This window comes from Oncorhynchus clarkii, chromosome 5 (genome assembly GCF_045791955.1).
Source record: "Oncorhynchus clarkii lewisi isolate Uvic-CL-2024 chromosome 5, UVic_Ocla_1.0, whole genome shotgun sequence".
In the NCBI taxonomy this organism is placed as follows: domain Eukaryota; kingdom Metazoa; phylum Chordata; class Actinopteri; order Salmoniformes; family Salmonidae; genus Oncorhynchus; species Oncorhynchus clarkii.
In genome coordinates, this window is record NC_092151.1 from 88,685,415 (window position 1) to 88,704,038 (window position 18,624).

General features: G+C 46.7%; 1 protein-coding gene across 1 annotated transcript in view; it reads left to right on the forward strand.

The window, feature by feature from the left end:
• Nucleotides 1-18,624, forward strand: part of LOC139409532 (DENN domain-containing protein 1B-like) — a 258,068-nt gene that overhangs the window by 22,559 nt on the left and 216,885 nt on the right. Inside the window, exon 3 of the mRNA XM_071154810.1 lies at nt 13,226-13,269. Coding sequence (XP_071010911.1) covers nt 13,226-13,269 — 44 coding nt within the window. The remainder of the gene's footprint in view (nt 1-13,225; nt 13,270-18,624) is intronic.

Consider the following 18,624-nt stretch of genomic DNA (forward strand, 5'->3'; position numbering starts at 1 on the left):
GGCGGTGGTGGTGGTGTCGTTCCACTAGAGATTGATAGCTGTCTGACATGCTTCTCGTGTGAACGTCAGATCCCTGCTACAGTATGACGGCACCGGCGTGTAGACGCCATTGGCAACACTTTATTCTGTCATCATCAGCAGCTAGTAGCCTCTGGGCGCCATATGTACAGTACTCTAGGCTGTGATTACCCTACATGTCATGGAGGGAGATCCAGCCTTTACACACCATGGATGGGAGAATAGAGAGCCTTCAAAACGTCTAGAAAATTCAAGGCTCGCGGTAGACTTTTCCCCCTAATCTACCCCCAAACGCCCAAACCATTAAGACCTGTATTTTTTATTTTATTTGTTTATTATCTGTTATTTTACCAGGTAAGTTGACTGAGAACACGTTCTCATTTGCAGCAACGACCTGGGGAATAGTTACAGGGGAGAGGAGGGGGATGAATGAGCCAATTGTAAACTGGGGAATATTAGATGACCGTGATGGTTTGAGGGCCAGATTGGGAATTTAGCCAGGACACCGGGGTTAACACCCCTACTCTTACGATAAGTGCCATGGGATTTTTAATGACCTCAGAGAGTCAGGACACCCGTTTAACGTCCCATCAGAAAGACGGCACCCTACACAGGGCAGTGTCCCCAATCACTGCCATGGGGCATTGGGACATTTTTTTTTTTTTAGACCAGAGGAGAGAGTGCCTCCTACTGGCCCTCCAACACCACTTCCAGCAGCATCTGGTCTCCCATCCAGGAACTGACCAGGATCAACCCTGCTTAGCTTCAGAAGCAAGCCAGAAGTGGTATGCTGCTGGCATAATCTGTATCTGACCCTAGTTCAGTGGTTAGGCACAGCTTGTACCTACTCCAGCTCTAAGCAGGTTATCTGTGGTAGGCTAATCGTCATCTCTTTCTATGTCTATTTTAGTTCTTCACAGGTACTGTTTTTAAACTGAGGCAGATGGTTGCACCATATGGGGAGAAATGTGTGATTACCTGAAGTATCTCCGTTCCAGCGCATCTTTTTCACCCAGACCTGAGGTGGAATGCTCACCGAGCACAGACTCTTCATCTAGAATGTTCTACAAGCATCTAGTTAGGCCTATAATCTCGAACCTAGGACTGCACAGCATAATCAAATTCACATTGATATCGCAATTTTAACATGTACAAATTCACATTGCAAGAGATCCATACCATATGCAGTATTTTTTTAAATGCATCTCAGAGGCGTGTAACGTTTGTTTTTGTAGTTGACTTTTTATAGATTCAACCCTGTAACTCAATTAACGCAGTAACTCCTCGTTGCTGTTCCATTCTCTTTAAGTCTGCATGCTGTTCTGTTCGGTCAAATGGTTGTTCCAGACAAGGACACGGTGCTTTCCACTTTGCGTCTTTTAATATAAGTCATTCTATTTCTATGTCTATGATTCCAACAGTTCACCCAGGTATTTTGATCTATACAGCACGTCAAATCGCAATCACAGTATTTGGTAAAATAAAAAAATAAAAAATGCAATTAGATTTTCACCCATATGGTGCATCCCTAACCCATCGTCTGTATTCTAGAACTAGAATGTTGTCCTTGTACGTTTGATACTTCGAACTTAGAATTCATATCACATTCATATCACAATGTAGGAGTCGAAGACGGTCTTTGATTGTGGAGAGAGAGGAAGTCAGTTCACATGACTTGAGATATCAATGACAGCAAGCATTCTTTTTATAGCCCCCCCATACACCAACACGTAGTGTGGAGGAAGGCAGCGCTAGCTGACTCGCTGAGGCGTAGCCAGTGTTTGACATAATGTTGGACCAGTATGGAGGCTGACTGGGAACACCAGTGTTGTTATGTTGTGATACGAACGCAGAGCGGAGCCTGTCACAGAGCTCGCCTCGCCAGCGTCCATATGCTGCTCCGCTCAGTCGTGAAGCTGTGAAATTGGGTTGCTTCCCAACTAGCCTGGAGATGCACTTCTCTCTCGCTCGCTCCCTCGTTTGCGCGCTCTCTCTCTCTGTCTCTCTCTGTCTCTCTCTGTCTCTCTCTGTTTCTCTCTGCCTCTCTCTGTTTCTCTCTCTGTCTCTGTCTCTCTCTGTTTCTCTCTCTCTCTCTCTCTCTCTCTCTGTCTCTCTCTCTCTGTCTCTCTCTCTCTGTCTCTCTCTCTCTGTCTCTCTCTCTCTGTCTCTCTCTCTCTGTCTCTCTCTCTCTGTCTCTCTCTCTCTCTGTCTCTCTCTCTCTCTGTCTCTCTCTCTCTGTCTCTCTCTCTCTGTCTCTCTCTCTCTGTCTCTCTCTCTCTGTCTCTCTCTCTCTGTCTCTCTCTCTCTGTCTCTGTCTCTCTCTCTGTCTCTCTCTCTCTCTCTCTGTCTCTCTCTCTCTGTCTCTCTCTCTCTGTCTCTCTCTCTCTCTGTCTCTCTCTCTCTCTGTCTCTCTCTCTCTCTGTCTCTCTCTCTCTCTGTCTCTCTCTCTCTGTCTCTCTCTCACTCTCTCTGTCTCTTTGTCTCTCTCTCTCTTTCTCAGATGTATAATGGGAGAATACCCAGGCCCTACATGTATATATGTAGCCTGTTTAGTCAGAGTCTCTGCACAAACCATGAAGTACCTTCAGTAGGAATGCCAACTGTGGTGCTTTTCCCCCAAAAGGGTGCAGCGGAGAGAGGCTTTTTCAGGATACACACACACACACACACAGTAGATTGTCCAAGGTCCTACTTTAACCAAACCAGCCACTAACACAGTGTGACCGATCACCACTAGTAAATTTAAGGAGCATATCATCGGTGAGAAGTTTTTCCTTTCTTGGCCCCATTGCCTACTAAGTCAGCATGAAATGTAATGCCATTGGCTGTGTGAGATCGGAGCGGGGAAACGAGGAGAAGAACACGCTGTAAACGCCTGTCAGTTCTCTCATTCAGCGCCAGTTGAAAGATGCTACTTAATCTGCTTACTCCTTTTTAATTGTGAGTTCTGGGGGTAGGGCTCCTCCTGAACAGAATAAGGCTAGTGATCCAGAAGTAAAGTCATGACCACAGTTATTCCTCCTTCCTTTAGGCTCCCCCTGTCCCCATGCCCCCCCCCCCCCCCCCCCGTCTCACCCCCTCTCACCTCTTCACTCCTTCAGTAGGAAGAAAACTCTTCGTTCCAACAATAGACATTTGGGGCCATATGTTGGCTTGACATCGTCATCAGGTTCACAGCAGGTTACCTTAGTTAACTTTCACTTCAGTGGCTGATGGGATTTTCTCCTGCAGTTCCTTGACTAGCTGGCTCAAAGTCTAGACGGTCTCTGAAGCAGGCCCCTGCGGCCCGATCAGCCATTGCTCTACAATGGCGGCCATTGTGGATGTTAAGTAGCGGCAGCTTCCTCCCGGCCGGTCGCTACCTCCTCAGTCAGTTACTTAGCGTCCGCTAAGACAATGTCTTTATCCCCAGGCCATACAGGCCCGAGGCCCTAATCCAGACCACTACATACGGTGAAATAAATCTCTTAAAGATAAAAGAGAGAGGGAGGGAGGGAGAGAGAGCGAGAAAGAAGTGATTGCCAAAGCGAGGTTAGAGTGCAGTAGTTTAACCCCTGGCCAAGAGAGAGAGATGGGAGGAAAGGAAAAGAGAGGGAGAAATGAGGAACAAGGAGAGGCAGGCGTCACAAGGCCCTTCATCTTGCTGTGGGTGTAGAGGCGAAGGGATGCTGGCGGGGTTCAACCTTTTTCTTCTGACAAGAGAACTGCTGCTCTCCATATGGAACCTGGCCTCTCTCTTAACGAGCAGGGCCCCTATTCAATCTAACATTCAATCTAACTGCTATCCAGTTGTTTCTGGGATTAGGCAAAAATCAACAATGAAACATTCTTCCTGCTCTGTGTGTGTGTGTGTGTGTGTGTCCGCGCCCACACACAAGTGCCCGTGTGATGTGGTTTGTCACCACTCTATTTTTAAAGCTGATGTTGTGTGCCTCACATAGAGATGTGGCCGACATCACGTAGAGTCTTAATGAGAAGGTGAAAGGTGACGATTTGGTGGTGATATAAAATGTGTGTCCCGCTCCTAATGGGTTGCACTTCACAGGTTAGTTCTATAGATGTGTTCAGACATAATGTTAAAAGCGGCTGTAATTTATTATTATTTTCAATTTGACTCTTATTGGCTAAATGTTGTGTATTTGACACTCTCATTGGCTAAATGTTGTATATTTGACATTCTTATTGGCTGAATGTTGTGTATTTGACATTCTTATTGGCTGAATGTTGTGTATTTGACATTCTTATTGGCTGAATGTTGTGTATTTGACACTCTCATTGGCTAAATGTTGTGTATTTGACACTCTTATTGGCTGAATGTTGTGTATTTGACACTCTTATTGGCTAAATGTTGTATTTGACACTCTCATTGGCTAAATGTTGTGTATTTGACACTCTCATTGGCTGAATGTTGTGTATTTGACACTCTTATTGGCTGAATGTTGTGTATTTGACACTCTTATTGGCTGAATGTTGTGTATTTGACACTCATTGGCTAAATGTTGTGTATTTGACACTCTCATTGGCTAAATGTTGTGTATTTGACACTCTCATTGGCTGAATGTTGTGTATTTGACACTCTTATTGGCTGAATGTTGTGTATTTGACACTCATTGGCTAAATGTTGTGTATTTGACACTCTCATTGGCTAAATGTTGTGTATTTGACACTCTCATTGGCTAAATGTTGTGTATTTGACACTCTTATTGGCTAAATGTTGTGTATTTGACACTCTCATTGGCTAAATGTTGTGTATTTGACACTCTTATTGGCTAAATGTTGTGTATTTGACACTCTTATTGGCTAAATGTTGTATTTGACACTCTTATTGGCTAAATGTTGTATTTGACACTCTCATTGGCTGAATGTTGTATTTGACACTCTTATTGGCTAAATTTTGTGTATTTGACTTTCTTTTGTTTTCCACTTGACATCTACAGTTGAAGTCAGAAGTTTACATACACTCAGGTTGGAGTCATTACAACTAGTTTACATACACTCAGGTTGGAGTCATTAAAACTAGTTTACATACACTTAGGTTGGAGTCATTAAAACTAGTTTACATACACTCAGGTTGGAGTCATTAAAACTAGTTTACATACACTCAGGTTGGAGTCATTAAAACTAGTTTACATACACTCAGGTTGGAGTCATTAAAACTAGTTTACATACACTCAGGTTGGAGTCATTAAAACTAGTTTACATACACTCAGGTTGGAGTCATTAAAACTAGTTTACAAACACTCAGGTTGGAGTCATTAAAACTAGTTTACATACACTCAGGTTGGAGTCATTAAAACTAGTTTACATACACTTAGGTTGGAGTCATTAAAACTAGTTTACATACACTCAGGTTGGAGTCATTAAAACTAGTTTACATACACTCAGGTTGGAGTCATTAAAACTAGTTTACATACACTCAGGTTGGAGTCATTAAAACTAGTTTTTCAACCACTCCTCAAACATTATGTCTGAACACATCTTTAGAACTAACCTGTGAAGTGCAACCCATTAGGAGCGGGACACACATTTTATATCACCACCAAATCGTCACCTTTCACCTTCTCATTAAGACTCTACGTGATGTTAACAAACTATAGTTTTGGCAAGTCGGTTAGGACATCTACTTTGTGCATGACACAAGTAATGTTTCCAACAATTGTTAACAGACTGATTATTTCACTTATAATTCACTGTATCCCAATTCCAGTGGGTCAGAAGTTTACATACATTAAGTTGACTGTGCCTTTAAACAGCTTGGAAAATCATGGCTTTAAAAGCTTCTGATAGGCTATTTGGCATAATTTCAGTCAATTGGAGGTGTACCTGTGGATGTATTTCAAGGCCTACCTTCAAACTCAGTGCCTCTTTGCTTGACATCATGGGAAAATCAAAATAAATCAGTCAAGATCTCAGGAAAAAATAAAATTGTAGACCTCCACAAGTCTGGTTCATCCTTGGGAGCAATTTCCAAATGCCTGAAGGTACCACGTTCATCTGTACAAACAATAGTACGCAAGTATAAACACCATGGGACCACGCAGCCGTCATACCGCTCAGGAAGGAGACGCGTTCTGTCTCCTAGAGATGAACGTACTTTGGTGTGAAAAGTGCGAATCAATTCCAGAACAACAACAAAGGACCTTGTGAAGATGCTGTAGGAAGCAGGTACGAAGTATCTATATCCACAGTAAAACGAGTCCTATATCGACATAACCTGAAAGGCCACTCAGCAAGGAAGAAGCCACTGCTCCAAAACCGCCATAAAAAAGCCAGACTTCGGTTTGCAACTGAACATGGGGACAAAGATTGTACTTTTTGGAGAAATGTCCTCTTGTCTGATGAAACAAAAATAGAACCGTTTGGTCATAATGACCATCGTTATGTTTGGAGGTAAAAGGGGGAGGCTTGCAAGCCGAAGAACACCATCCCAACCGTGAAGTACGGGGGTGGCAGCATCATGTTGTGGGGGTGTTTTGCTGCAGGAGGGACTGGTGCACTTCACAAAATAGATGGCATCGTGAGGGATGAAAATGATGTGGATATATTGAAGCAATATCTCAAGACCTCAGTCAGGAAGTTAAAGCTTGGTCGCAAATGGAAGGAAATGCTACCAAATACTAATTGAGTGTATGTAAACTTCTGACCCACTGGGAATGTGATGAAATAAAAGCTGAAATAAATCATTCTCTCTACTATTATTCTGACATTTCACCTAACTGATCTAAGACAGGGAATTTTTACTAGGATTAAATATCAAGAATTGTGAACAACTGAGTTTTTAAATGTATTTGGCTAAGGTGTATGTAAAACCTTTCATATTTACTCTGAAGTGGTGATAGGTGGTGTCGAAGGGGACTTGGGCTGCTCCCCATTCTCTCTGACACACACCACCCACCCCCCCTTACTGTCTCCCTCAATCATTTACCTATTAGCCCCCCTGCCCCCCTCTCATCCCATATCAAAGCACTGCATTTGGACTTTTAAAGACCCGCGTCGGTGGAACGTTCCAACATTGATTTGCCACTGACCCTGCCTGCTGGTTGCTGCTGGTTGTCTGGACTGCTGGGGGGCTGACCACGTGTTGCCTCTCTGCACATTGCCTGTCCCAGATTAGCCATGCTTGAAGCCCACGGGGATAAATTAACACACACTCACCCACAGGAGAAAGAAGGACGAGGTGTGTGTCACTCACTGCTTTCTCCTTGTCACTCTCACTGTCAAAGCCAACATGTTGTCACTGATGGAGTCAGTGGATGGGAGGAAGTGGGGATATTTTCTACTGGTGTGAATGGATATGTTGCAGGACACTTGGTGTTTTCATGTATACAGCAACCTTCTCCATAACCTTCACCTTAACCCTCCATAACCTTCACCTTAACCCTCCATAACCTTCACCTTAACCCTCCATAACCTTCACCGTAACCCTCCATAACCTTCACCTTAACCCCCCCATAACCTTCACCTTAACTCCCCCATAACCTTCACCTTAACTCCCCCATAACCTTCACCTTAACCCCCCCATAACCTTCGACTTAAACCATCCATAACCTTCACCTTAACCCCCCATAACCTTCACCTTAACCCCCCATAACCGTCACCTTAACCATCCATAACCTTCACCCTCCACAACCTTCACCATAACCCCCATCACTTTCACCTTTACCTCAACCCCACTCACCTTTACCTTTACCTCAACCCCACTCACCTGTACCTTAACCCTCCTAAACTTCACCTTAACCTCCCTAACCTTCACCTTAACCTCCATAACCTTCCCCTTAACTTCGGTAAACTTCACCTTAACCCTCCATAACCTTCACCATAACCCTCCATAACCTTCACCATAACCCTCCATAACCTTCACCTAAACTCCTTAAGCTTCACCTTAAGTAGTGAGGTGGAGTGAGGAGCAAGGGAGAGGGAGTGAGGGCAAGGTGGCGAGAGTGGGGGAGTTTAGGGAGAGAGCAAAAGGAGTGAGGGGGAGTTGGGGAGAGGAAGAGGAAAAGAGAGAGAGGACAGAGGGAGTGGAGTTGGGGAGAGAGAACAGAGGGAAGGGAGTTGGGGAGAGTTCTAGTCAGGAGAGAGAGGACAGAGGGGAGTTGGGGAGAGGAAGAGGAAAAGAGAGAGAGGACAGAGGGAGTGGAGTTGGGGAGAAGAGTGAGAGGGAAATAAAGGTGAGGGAAGGGAGTTGGAGAGAGTTCCAGTCAGGAGAGAGAGGACAGAGGGGAGTTGGGGAGAGAGAACAGAGGGAAGGGAGTTGGGGAGAGAGAGAGGACAGAGGGAAGGGAGTTGGAGAGAGTTCCAGTCAGGAGAGAGAGGACAGAGGGGAGTTGGGGAGAGTTCCAGTCAGGAGAGAGAGGACAGAGGGAAGGGAGTTGGGGAGAGAGAGAGGACAGAGGGAAGGGAGTTGGGGAGAGAGAGAGGACAGAGGGAAGGGAGTTGGAGAGAGTTCCAGTCAGGAGAGAGAGGACAGAGGGGAGTTGGGGAGAGAGAACAGAGGGAAGGGAGTTGGAGAGAGTTCCAGTCAGGAGAGAGAGGACAGAGGGGAGTTGGGGAGAGAGAACAGAGGGAAGGGAGTTGGGGAGAGAGAGAGGACAGAGGGAAGGGAGTTGGAGAGAGTTCCAGTCAGGAGAGAGAGGACAGAGGGGAGTTGGGGAGAGTTCCAGTCAGGAGAGAGAGGACAGAGGGGAGTTGGGGAGAGAGAACAGAGGGAAGGGAGTTGGAGAGAGTTCCAGTCAGGAGAGAGAGGACAGAGGGGAGTTGGGGAGAGAGAACAGAGGGAAGGGAGTTGGGGAGAGTTCCAGTCAGGAGAGAGAGGACAGAGGGGAGTTGGGGAGAGAGAACAGAGGGAAGGGAGTTGGGGAGAGAGAGAGGACAGAGGGAAGGGAGTTGGGGAGAGTTCCAGTCAGGAGAGAGAGGACAGAGGGGAGTTGGGGAGAGAGAACAGAGGGAAGGGAGTTGGGGAGAGAGAGAGGACAGAGGGAAGGGAGTTGGAGAGAGTTCCAGTCAGGAGAGAGAGGACAGAGGGGAGTTGGGGAGAGAGAACAGAGGGAAGGGAGTTGGGGAGAGAGAGAGGACAGAGGGAAGGGAGTTGGGGAGAGTTCCAGTCAGGAGAGAGAGGACAGAGGGGAGTTGGGGAGAGAGAACAGAGGGAAGGGAGTTGGGGAGAGAGAGAGGACAGAGGGAAGGGAGTTGGAGAGAGTTCCAGTCAGGAGAGAGAGGACAGAGGGGAGTTGGGGAGAGAGAACAGAGGGAAGGGAGTTGGGGAGAGAGAGAGGACAGAGGGAAGGGAGTTGGAGAGAGTTCCAGTCAGGAGAGAGAGGACAGAGGGGAGTTGGGGAGAGAGAACAGAGGGAAGGGAGTTGGGGAGAGTTCCAGTCAGGAGAGAGAGGACAGAGGGGAGTTGGGGAGAGAGAACAGAGGGAAGGGAGTTGGGGAGAGAGAGAGGACAGAGGGAAGGGAGTTGGAGAGAGTTCCAGTCAGGAGAGAGAGGACAGAGGGGAGTTGGGGAGAGAGAACAGAGGGAAGGGAGTTGGGGAGAGAGAGAGGACAGAGGGAAGGGAGTTGGAGAGAGTTCCAGTCAGGAGAGAGAGGACAGAGGGGAGTTGGAGAGAGAGAACAGAGGGAAGGGAGTTGGGGAGAGTTCCAGTCAGGAGAGAGAGGACAGAGGGGAGTTGGGGAGAGAGAACAGAGGGAAGGGAGTTGGGGAGAGAGAGAGGACAGAGGGAAGGGAGTTGGAGAGAGTTCCAGTCAGGAGAGAGAGGACAGAGGGGAGTTGGGGAGAGAGAACAGAGGGAAGGGAGTTGGGGAGAGAGAGAGGACAGAGGGAAGGGAGTTGGAGAGAGTTCCAGTCAGGAGAGAGAGGACAGAGGGGAGTTGGGGAGAGAGAACAGAGGGAAGGGAGTTGGGGAGAGAGAGAGGACAGAGGGAAGGGAGTTGGAGAGAGTTCCAGTCAGGAGAGAGAGGACAGAGGGGAGTTGGGGAGAGAGAACAGAGGGAAGGGAGTTGGGGAGAGAGAGAGGACAGAGGGAAGGGAGTTGGGGAGAGTTCTAGTCAGGAGAGAGAGGACAGAGGGAAGGGAGTTGGAGAGAGTTCCAGTCAGGAGAGAGAGGACAGAGGGGAGTTGGGGAGAGAGAACAGAGGGAAGGGAGTTGGGGAGAGAGAGAGGACAGAGGGAAGGGAGTTGGGGAGAGAGAGAGGACAGAGGGAAGGGAGTTGGGGAGAGTTCCAGTCAGGAGAGAGAGGACAGAGGGGAGTTGGGGAGAGAGAACAGAGGGAAGGGAGTTGGGGAGAGAGAGAGGACAGAGGGAAGGGAGTTGGGGAGAGAGAGAGGACAGAGGGAAGGGAGTTGGGGAGAGAGAACAGAGGGAAGGGAGTTGGGGAGAGTTCTAGTCAGGAGAGAGAGAGGACAGAGGGGAGTTGGGGAGAGAGAACAGAGGGAAGGGAGTTGGGGAGAGAGAGAGGACAGAGGGACGGGAGTTGGAGAGAGTTCCAGTCAGGAGAGAGAGGACAGAGGGGAGTTGGGGAGAGAGAACAGAGGGAAGGGAGTTGGGGAGAGTTCCAGTCAGGAGAGAGAGGACAGAGGGGAGTTGGGGAGAGAGAACAGAGGGAAGGGAGTTGGGGAGAGAGAGAGGACAGAGGGAAGGGAGTTGGAGAGAGTTCCAGTCAGGAGAGAGAGGACAGAGGGGAGTTGGGGAGAGAGAACAGAGGGAAGGGAGTTGGGGAGAGTTCCAGTCAGGAGAGAGAGGACAGAGGGGAGTTGGGGAGAGAGAACAGAGGGAAGGGAGTTGGGGAGAGAGAGAGGACAGAGGGAAGGGAGTTGGAGAGAGTTCCAGTCAGGAGAGAGAGGACAGAGGGGAGTTGGGGAGAGAGGACAGAGGGAAGGGAGTTGGGGAGAGTTCTAGTCAGGAGAGAGAGGACAGAGGGAAGGGAGTTGGAGAGAGTTCCAGTCAGGAGAGAGAGGACAGAGGGGAGTTGGGGAGAGAGAACAGAGGGAAGGGAGTTGGGGAGGGAGAGAGAACAGAGGGAAGGGAGTTGGGGAGAGAGAGAGGACAGAGGGAAGGGAGTTGGGGAGAGAGAGAGGACAGAGGGAAGGGAGTTGGGGAGAGTTCCAGTCAGGAGAGAGAGGACAGAGGGGAGTTGGGGAGAGAGAACAGAGGGAAGGGAGTTGGGGAGAGAGAGAGGACAGAGGGAAGGGAGTTGGGGAGAGAGAGAGGACAGAGGGAAGGGAGTTGGGGAGAGTTCCAGTCAGGAGAGAGAGGACAGAGGGGAGTTGGGGAGAGAGAACAGAGGGAAGGGAGTTGGGGAGAGAGAGAGGACAGAGGGAAGGGAGTTGGGGAGAGAGAGAGGACAGAGGGAAGGGAGTTGGGGAGAGTTCTAGTCAGGAGAGAGAGAGGACAGAGGGAAGGGAGTTGGGGAGAGTTCCAGTCAGGAGAGAGAGTGGAAAGATAGAGACCCTTCATTCCTTCTCTTTCTTTCTATAGCTCAATCTCTCTTTTTCTCTCTCCGTGTCTGGCAGAGGTTCCCATCCTCTCACCCATAAAAACAGCATAACATTGCCCTGGTGGCTCAGCAAGAGGGGGTGGAGGGGTGCATGTATTTGGGATGAAGGGGTGCATGTATTTGGGATGAAGGGGTGCATGTATTTGTGGTGGCAGGCTGAAAGGGTGAAGGGATGGTGGGTGTATTTTGGGATGGAGTCCCCTAGGAGAGCAGAGAGTGTCTTTGTCAGGGTCTTTTTAGACGAGGCCTGAGAAAACATCCAACAGGATTATGGAGAAGGCAACTTTGATTCTGTCTTCTTGCTCCTTTTGCCCGTTTCTCTTCACGGGTGAGAAACGTGGTCTGTTTATGATGTTTGTCTGTGTCCTTGTGAGAGGGAGATTATAAATTAGTCTTCCAGAATGAAACTTGGTGCCAACATGCCGGCTGTGGAAATTCTAAATCTAAAATAACATTTTCTTAGCCCATTGGCCCAGTTTCCCGGACCCAGATTAAGGCTATTTCTGGAGTTGTGGTCTGGACTTCAGAACTCTATCACTGTGGAAACAGTGTTTACCAGAAGCCTCTTTGATAGTGACACTACGGCCGTGAACTCGTCCTCATGTAGACTTTACGATAGACCTGGGGGAGCGTTCAGCAGGACGCAACGTTTTGAAACGTGCTATGTAGCCCAAACATGCCTCTCTGACATGTAGAACAAGGAATCACATTGGCTCTATTCATTTCTATCTATAACGTTCGACAACGTTTGGGTACTGAACGTGGACCTGGTGGTAGAAATATTATTTTGTTTTCTTTCCAGTCCTTTGCGAAGAGCTTGAACTGGCTAACTGTGGGATGGGTTTGACACTTTTGGGACTATTCCATTGCCATGATCTCTGTCATATTGTTGCTTGGTCTCGGCCACTCTGTGGTAAAACTATAGGCCTAATTACCACATCTGCTAGATAGTACTGACATATTGTTTGCAATGGGATTACTTTGTAATTGCGAGTAATGGAGATGATGGAGTGATGTTTGTGGTTATTACACAAGCGGAATAACATAAATCACTCCACTCCACTCGCTGTGGATTCTAGATGTTCACGTGTCTTAAAATACATGGCAGTGTTACTTAATGTCTAGAAATTAATACCAAGACAACCACGAGGCCTTTGCACCAGCATAATTCACCACTGCCAATTCTCTCTCCATCTACGGCAAACACATGTGTGTTGTAAATGACTGTACGTGCAGGTCTGATTTCCACACGCCCAAGCAGGGATGATGTGGGGTATAATATCACATCATATCTACATGGAGGAGATACATTAGCATATTGGAGATCCACATCCTCCGTCTCTCCACAGTGTTCGCTAACTGTGTGTGTGTGTGTGTGTGTATTACTATCTGAATATGTGTGTGTGTGTGTGTGTGTGTATTACTATCTGAATGTGTGTGTGTATTACTATCTGAATGTGTGTGCTGACTGGCGGCCCCCACCCCTCTCATTAATATGTGTGTGTGTGTGTGTGTGTGTGTGTGTGTGTGTGTGTATTACTATCTGAATGTGTGTGTGTGTGTATTACTATCTGAATGTGTGTGTGTGTGTGTGTGTGTGCTGACTGGCGGCCCCCACCCCTCTCATTAATATGTATGTGTTCTGAGGCAGCGCTGCGAAGACTGTGTTTCTCACCACTGATTAATGCTGTCTGTCAATTACCTCCAGATCCTACCGTGCGGTGGAGCTTCCCCCAGGACTACACAGACCAGGTTGGAAACGCACACGCTAACACACACACACACACACGCACGCACGCTAACACACACCAGGGTTTTCCGTTAGTCGGTAATAGCCGGCTTTTGGCCCCAAAATAATAAAGTTCGAATAGCCGATTAAATAAAATTCTCCGGGAGAAGAAGAAAACAATCCCGTTGCTAAATAATGTTTATTATTCTATTTATTGATGACATTTTTTATATGATTTCACCTTTTTATTTAACCAGGTAGGCTAGTTGAGAACACCTTTATTTAACCAGGTAGGCTAGTTGAGAACAAGTTCTCATTTACAACTGCGACCTGGCCAAGATAAAGCATAGCAGTGTGACACACAACACAGAGTTACACATGGAATAAACAAGCGTACAGTCAATAACACATAAGAAAAATCTATATACAGTGTGTGCAAATGGAGTGAGGAGGTAAGGCAATAAATAGGACATAGTAGTGAAGTAATTACAATTTAGCAGATTAACACTGGAGTGATAGATGAGCAGATCATGATGTGCAAGTAGCAATACTGGTGTGCAAAAGAGCAGAAAAGTAAATAAAAACATTATGGGGATGAGGTAGGTAGATTGGATGGGCTATTTACAGATGGACTATGTACAGCTGCAGCGATCGGTTAGCTGCTCAGATAGCTGATGTTTAAAGTTAGTGATGGAAATATAAGTCTCCAACTTCAACGATTTTTGCAATTCGTCCCAGTAGTTGGTAGCAGAGAACTGGAAGGAAAGGCGGCCAAAGGAGGTGCTGGCTTTGGGGATGACCAGTGAGACAAACCTGCTGGATCGCGTGCTACGGGTGGGTGTTGTTATCGTGACCAGTGAGCTGAGATAAGGCGGAGCTTCACCTAGCATAGACTTACAGATGACCTGGAGCCAGTGGATCTGGCGACGAATATGTAGCGTGGGCCAGCTGACGAGAGCATACAGGTCGCTGTGGTGAGTGGTATATGGGGCTTTGGTGACAAAACGGATGGCACTGTGATAGACTGCATCCAGTTTGCAGAGTAGAGTGTTGGAGGCTATTTTGTAAATGACATCGCCGAAGTCGAGGATCGGTAGGATAGTCCGTTTTACGAGGGTATGTTTGGCGGCGTGAAAATACATTTGACTGGTCATGCTTATCAGTCTCTCTTTTAATTTGATACATTTAGTGGAATTAGATTGGTGCGTGTGTATAGTACATTGGTTATGTATCTTATCACACGCGTACAGCGTATAGAGTATATCGTACAGCGTACAGATACAGAGATGCTGCTACAGCGTCTCAAACAGCACTCGCATCGGCAACGGAAGGCAGGTTTCATCAGCACGTCACATACCGCTTTGCAATGAGCTGGAGGCAGTATGCCTTTTGAAGAAATATACTTAAGCTGCAACGTGTCACTGTTTGTGCGACCCCCGACCAAATTCACATATAAATGTGAGTTATAGATCTGTCATTCTCATTGAAAGCAACTCTAAGAAGGATGTAGATATGTTCTATGTGAGCTATTTCTATACCTCCAATTCTTACGTTTTGCTTTTACGTTCGGTTTTGCACACCAGCTTCAAACAGCTGAAAATAAACTCAGCAAAATGATAATTTGTAAAAATCCAAATAACTTCACAGATCTTCACTGTAAAGTGTTTAAACACTGTTTCCCATGCTTTTCAATGAACCATAAACAATTGATGAACATGCACCTGTGGAATGGTTGTTAAGACAAACAGCTTACAGACGGTAGGAAATTAAAGTCACAGTTATGAAAACTAAAGAGACACTAAAGAGGCCTTTCTACTGACTCTGGAAAAACACCAAAAGAAAGATGCCCAAGGTCCCTGCTCAGCTGCGTGAACGTGCCTTAGGCATGCTGCAAGGAGGCATGAGGACTGCAGATGTGGCCAGGGCAATAAATTGCGATGTCCGTACTGTGAGATGCCTAAGACAGCGCTACAAGGAGACAGGACGGACAGCTGATTGTCCTCACTGTGGCAACAACAACTGCCCGAGTTACACCAGGAACGAGAGAGGCTGGGCTAAGGGCTTGTAGCCTGTTGTAAGGCAGGTCCTCACCAGACATCACCGGCAACAACGTCGACTATGGGCACAAACCTACCGTCGCTGAACCAGACAGGACTGGAAAAAAGTGCTCTTCAATGATGAATCGCGTTTTTGTCTCACAAGGGGTGATGGTCGGATTCTCGTTTATCGTCGAATGGAATGAGCGTTACACCGCGGCCTGTACTCTGGAGCGGGATCAAATCAAATCAAATTTATTTATATAGCCCTTCGTACATCAGCTGATATCTCAAAGTGCTGTACAGAAACCCAGCCTAAAACCCCAAACAGCGAGCAATGCAGGTGTAGAAGCACGGTGGCTAGGAAAAACTCCCTAGAAAGGCCAAAACCTAGGAAGAAACCTAGAGAGGAACCAGGCTATGTGGGGTGGCCAGTCCTCTTCTGGCTGTGCCGGGTGGAGATTATAACAGAACATGGTCAAGATGTTCAAATGTTCATAAATGACCAGGATCAGTTTGGAGGTGGAGGGTCTGTCATGGTCTGGGGCGGTGTGTCACAGCATCATCGGACTGAGCTTGTTGTCATTGCAGGCAATCTCAACGCTGTGCGTTACAGGGAAGACATCCTCCTCCCTCATGTGGTACCCTTCCTGCAGGCTCATCCTGACATGACCCTCCAGCATGACAATGCCACCAGCCATACTGCTCGTTCTGTGCATGATTTCCTGCAAGACAGTATTGTCAGTGTTCTGCCATGGCCAGCGAAGAGTCCGGATCTCAATCCCATTGAGCACGTCTGGGACCTGTTGGATCGGAAAGTGAGGGCTAGGGCCATTCCCCCCAGAAATGTCTGGGAACTTGCAGGTGCCTTGGTGGAAGAGTGGGGTAACATCTCACACAAAGAACTGGCAAATATGGTTGCAGTCCATGTGGAGGAGATTCACTGCAGCTGGTGGCCACACCAGATACTGACTGTTACTTTTGATTTTGACCCCCCCTTTGTTCAGGGACACATTATTCCATTTCTGTTAGTCACATGTCTGTGGTTCGAACTTGTTCAGTTTATGTCTCAGCTGTTGAATCTTTTTATGTTCATACAAATATTGACACGTGTTAAGTTTGCTGAAAATAAATGCAAAATAAATGCAGTTTAAATAAACAGTTTAGATGGGGTTACTATAGTTTTGGTTATGGAAAATATATTGAATTGCGATTTAGAAGGTACAATAATTTCTCAGTGTTTTAGATGGTGAAATTATTCTCTACACTAGCTTGTTTTGTTACAGAAACTGAAATTAGCTGAACTATTAGAATTTTAGCAACCAGGAAATTGTGATTTCTGCACAGTGCATCTTTTAATTGTTTGATGTATTACATATTATGAGGCATGTCTTACCTTGCTTCAAAGGAGCCTAGCCAAAATCACTGTATCCGTGCGTGCAACTATTTTATATCGACTTTCTTTTATTGTCCAGTAGCCAAAGGCACATTACTAGTCATATTATCAACCCTGCTAGTTGTTGCATCTTTAGATCTCTTCTCTACATTTCTAATGGATATTTTCATCTTTGTCATCTTACATGTGCAGTGCCCTTTTGACAACTTTGTTTCCCATCTAATTGCATTATGGAACAAACATTTTCACGTTGCCCACTCACTCACTCACTCACTCACTCACTCACTCACTCACTCACTCACTCCTCATAGTGATCCCCCGTCAAACCTCTCTCTCAGTCCCCCCCTGCCTTAACCTCTCTCTCACTTAGGGCTGGGTGGTTTACTGTATTTTACTATACCTCTATTGATGCACGGACCGGTTTAGGTTTTTACGTTATCTTCTAAAACTGTATTTCAATGTTTGGTTTGTTAAATGTGATACACTGCTCTGGTTTGATAGTTTAGTCGTCTCTCTACCCCTCTCTCACCAAGCCCCGTCTCCTGTAGCTCAAGGAGCGCTAAAATTATCGTTTTAGCTGCTAATGCTAATCGCTTGCTAGCTAGCTAATAAATTATACCAGTGCTGGTGTAGGACAAAATCAGCATGTTGTTTTTGCAAAGGCATCTTCTGAATCTGAATCTTCTGAATGTATCCAAACATTATAGCACGTGTCCCAAACATTTCTAGCGTGAGAGCTACTTAAAAAAATTAAACATGTCGCGAGCTACAATATTTTTTTTCTATCTTTCAAATAGGCACGTTATTCTCTTCTCCTCTTCCTCTGCAACTCTTCCCACACAGACAGGGGTAATAATGCTGGACATTATTTGGCAGATATTGTGTTAGGTTTGGCTTTTTAAGCAAGCAGTGGCTAACAAGGGGTGGGATAATGTGAATGTTGCGTTGACTAGATAGTAGCTGGGAGATTGCATTGTCTGTGATAAACCGGTTAGAGACCCCTGGATTATAGGGTCCCACTCCCCTGGGAAACACTGACCAACACTTTGGTTCCTAACCTTTCACAATAACACCTCTATAGAGATCCTATTAGTATTCAAATTCATTTGTTATGTCAAACAACACTGTATTCAAAGTGGCCACTATTATATTCTAACTATAGAATTAGAATAATCATTCTATTACCCAGATTCCAACAGTTCACCCAAGTGTTCACCCAAATCGCAAGTCATATTGCATCTCTTCTCCCCTCTCCCTCAACCTCTATTCTCCCCTCAACCTCTCCCTCCCTCCCTCCCTCCCTCCCTCCCTCCCTCCCTCCCTCCCTCCCTCCCTCCCTCCCTCCCTCCCTCCCTCATCCTGCTATCCTGTACGAACCCCCACCTCTTCCCCCCCACTCCTACTTTCAGTGAACGGCTGTTCCTGGTAATGAAAGCAGTGAGCAGGCCTTCAATAACTGACGAACCAGTAATTATCGTGCAACCGTGACAGGAATGCACTCTGTTTCCTCGCTCTCTCGATCTTCCTTTGTACTTCACTTCACTCATTTTATGTCTTCCATTCTCTCTCTCTCTTTTTCCCTCTCTCTCTTTCCCCCCACCCTCTCTCTCTCTCTCTCTCTCTCTCTCTCTCTCTCTTCTCTCTCTCTCTCCCCCCCTCTCTCTCCTCTCTCTCTCTCTCCCTCTCCTTCTCTCTCTCTCTCTCTCTCTTTCCTTCTCTCTCTCTCTCTCTCTCTCTCTCTTTCCTTCCTTCTCTCTCTCCCTCCCTTCCCCTCTCTCTCTCTCTCTCTCTCTCTCTCTTTCCTTCCTTCCTTCTCTCTCTTTCCTTCCTCTCTCTCTCTCCCTTCCCCCCCCTCTCTCTCTCTTTCATTCCTTTTCTCTCTCTCTCTCTCTCTCTCTCTCTCTCTTTCCTTCCTTCCTTCTCTCTCTCTCCCTTCCCCTCTCTCT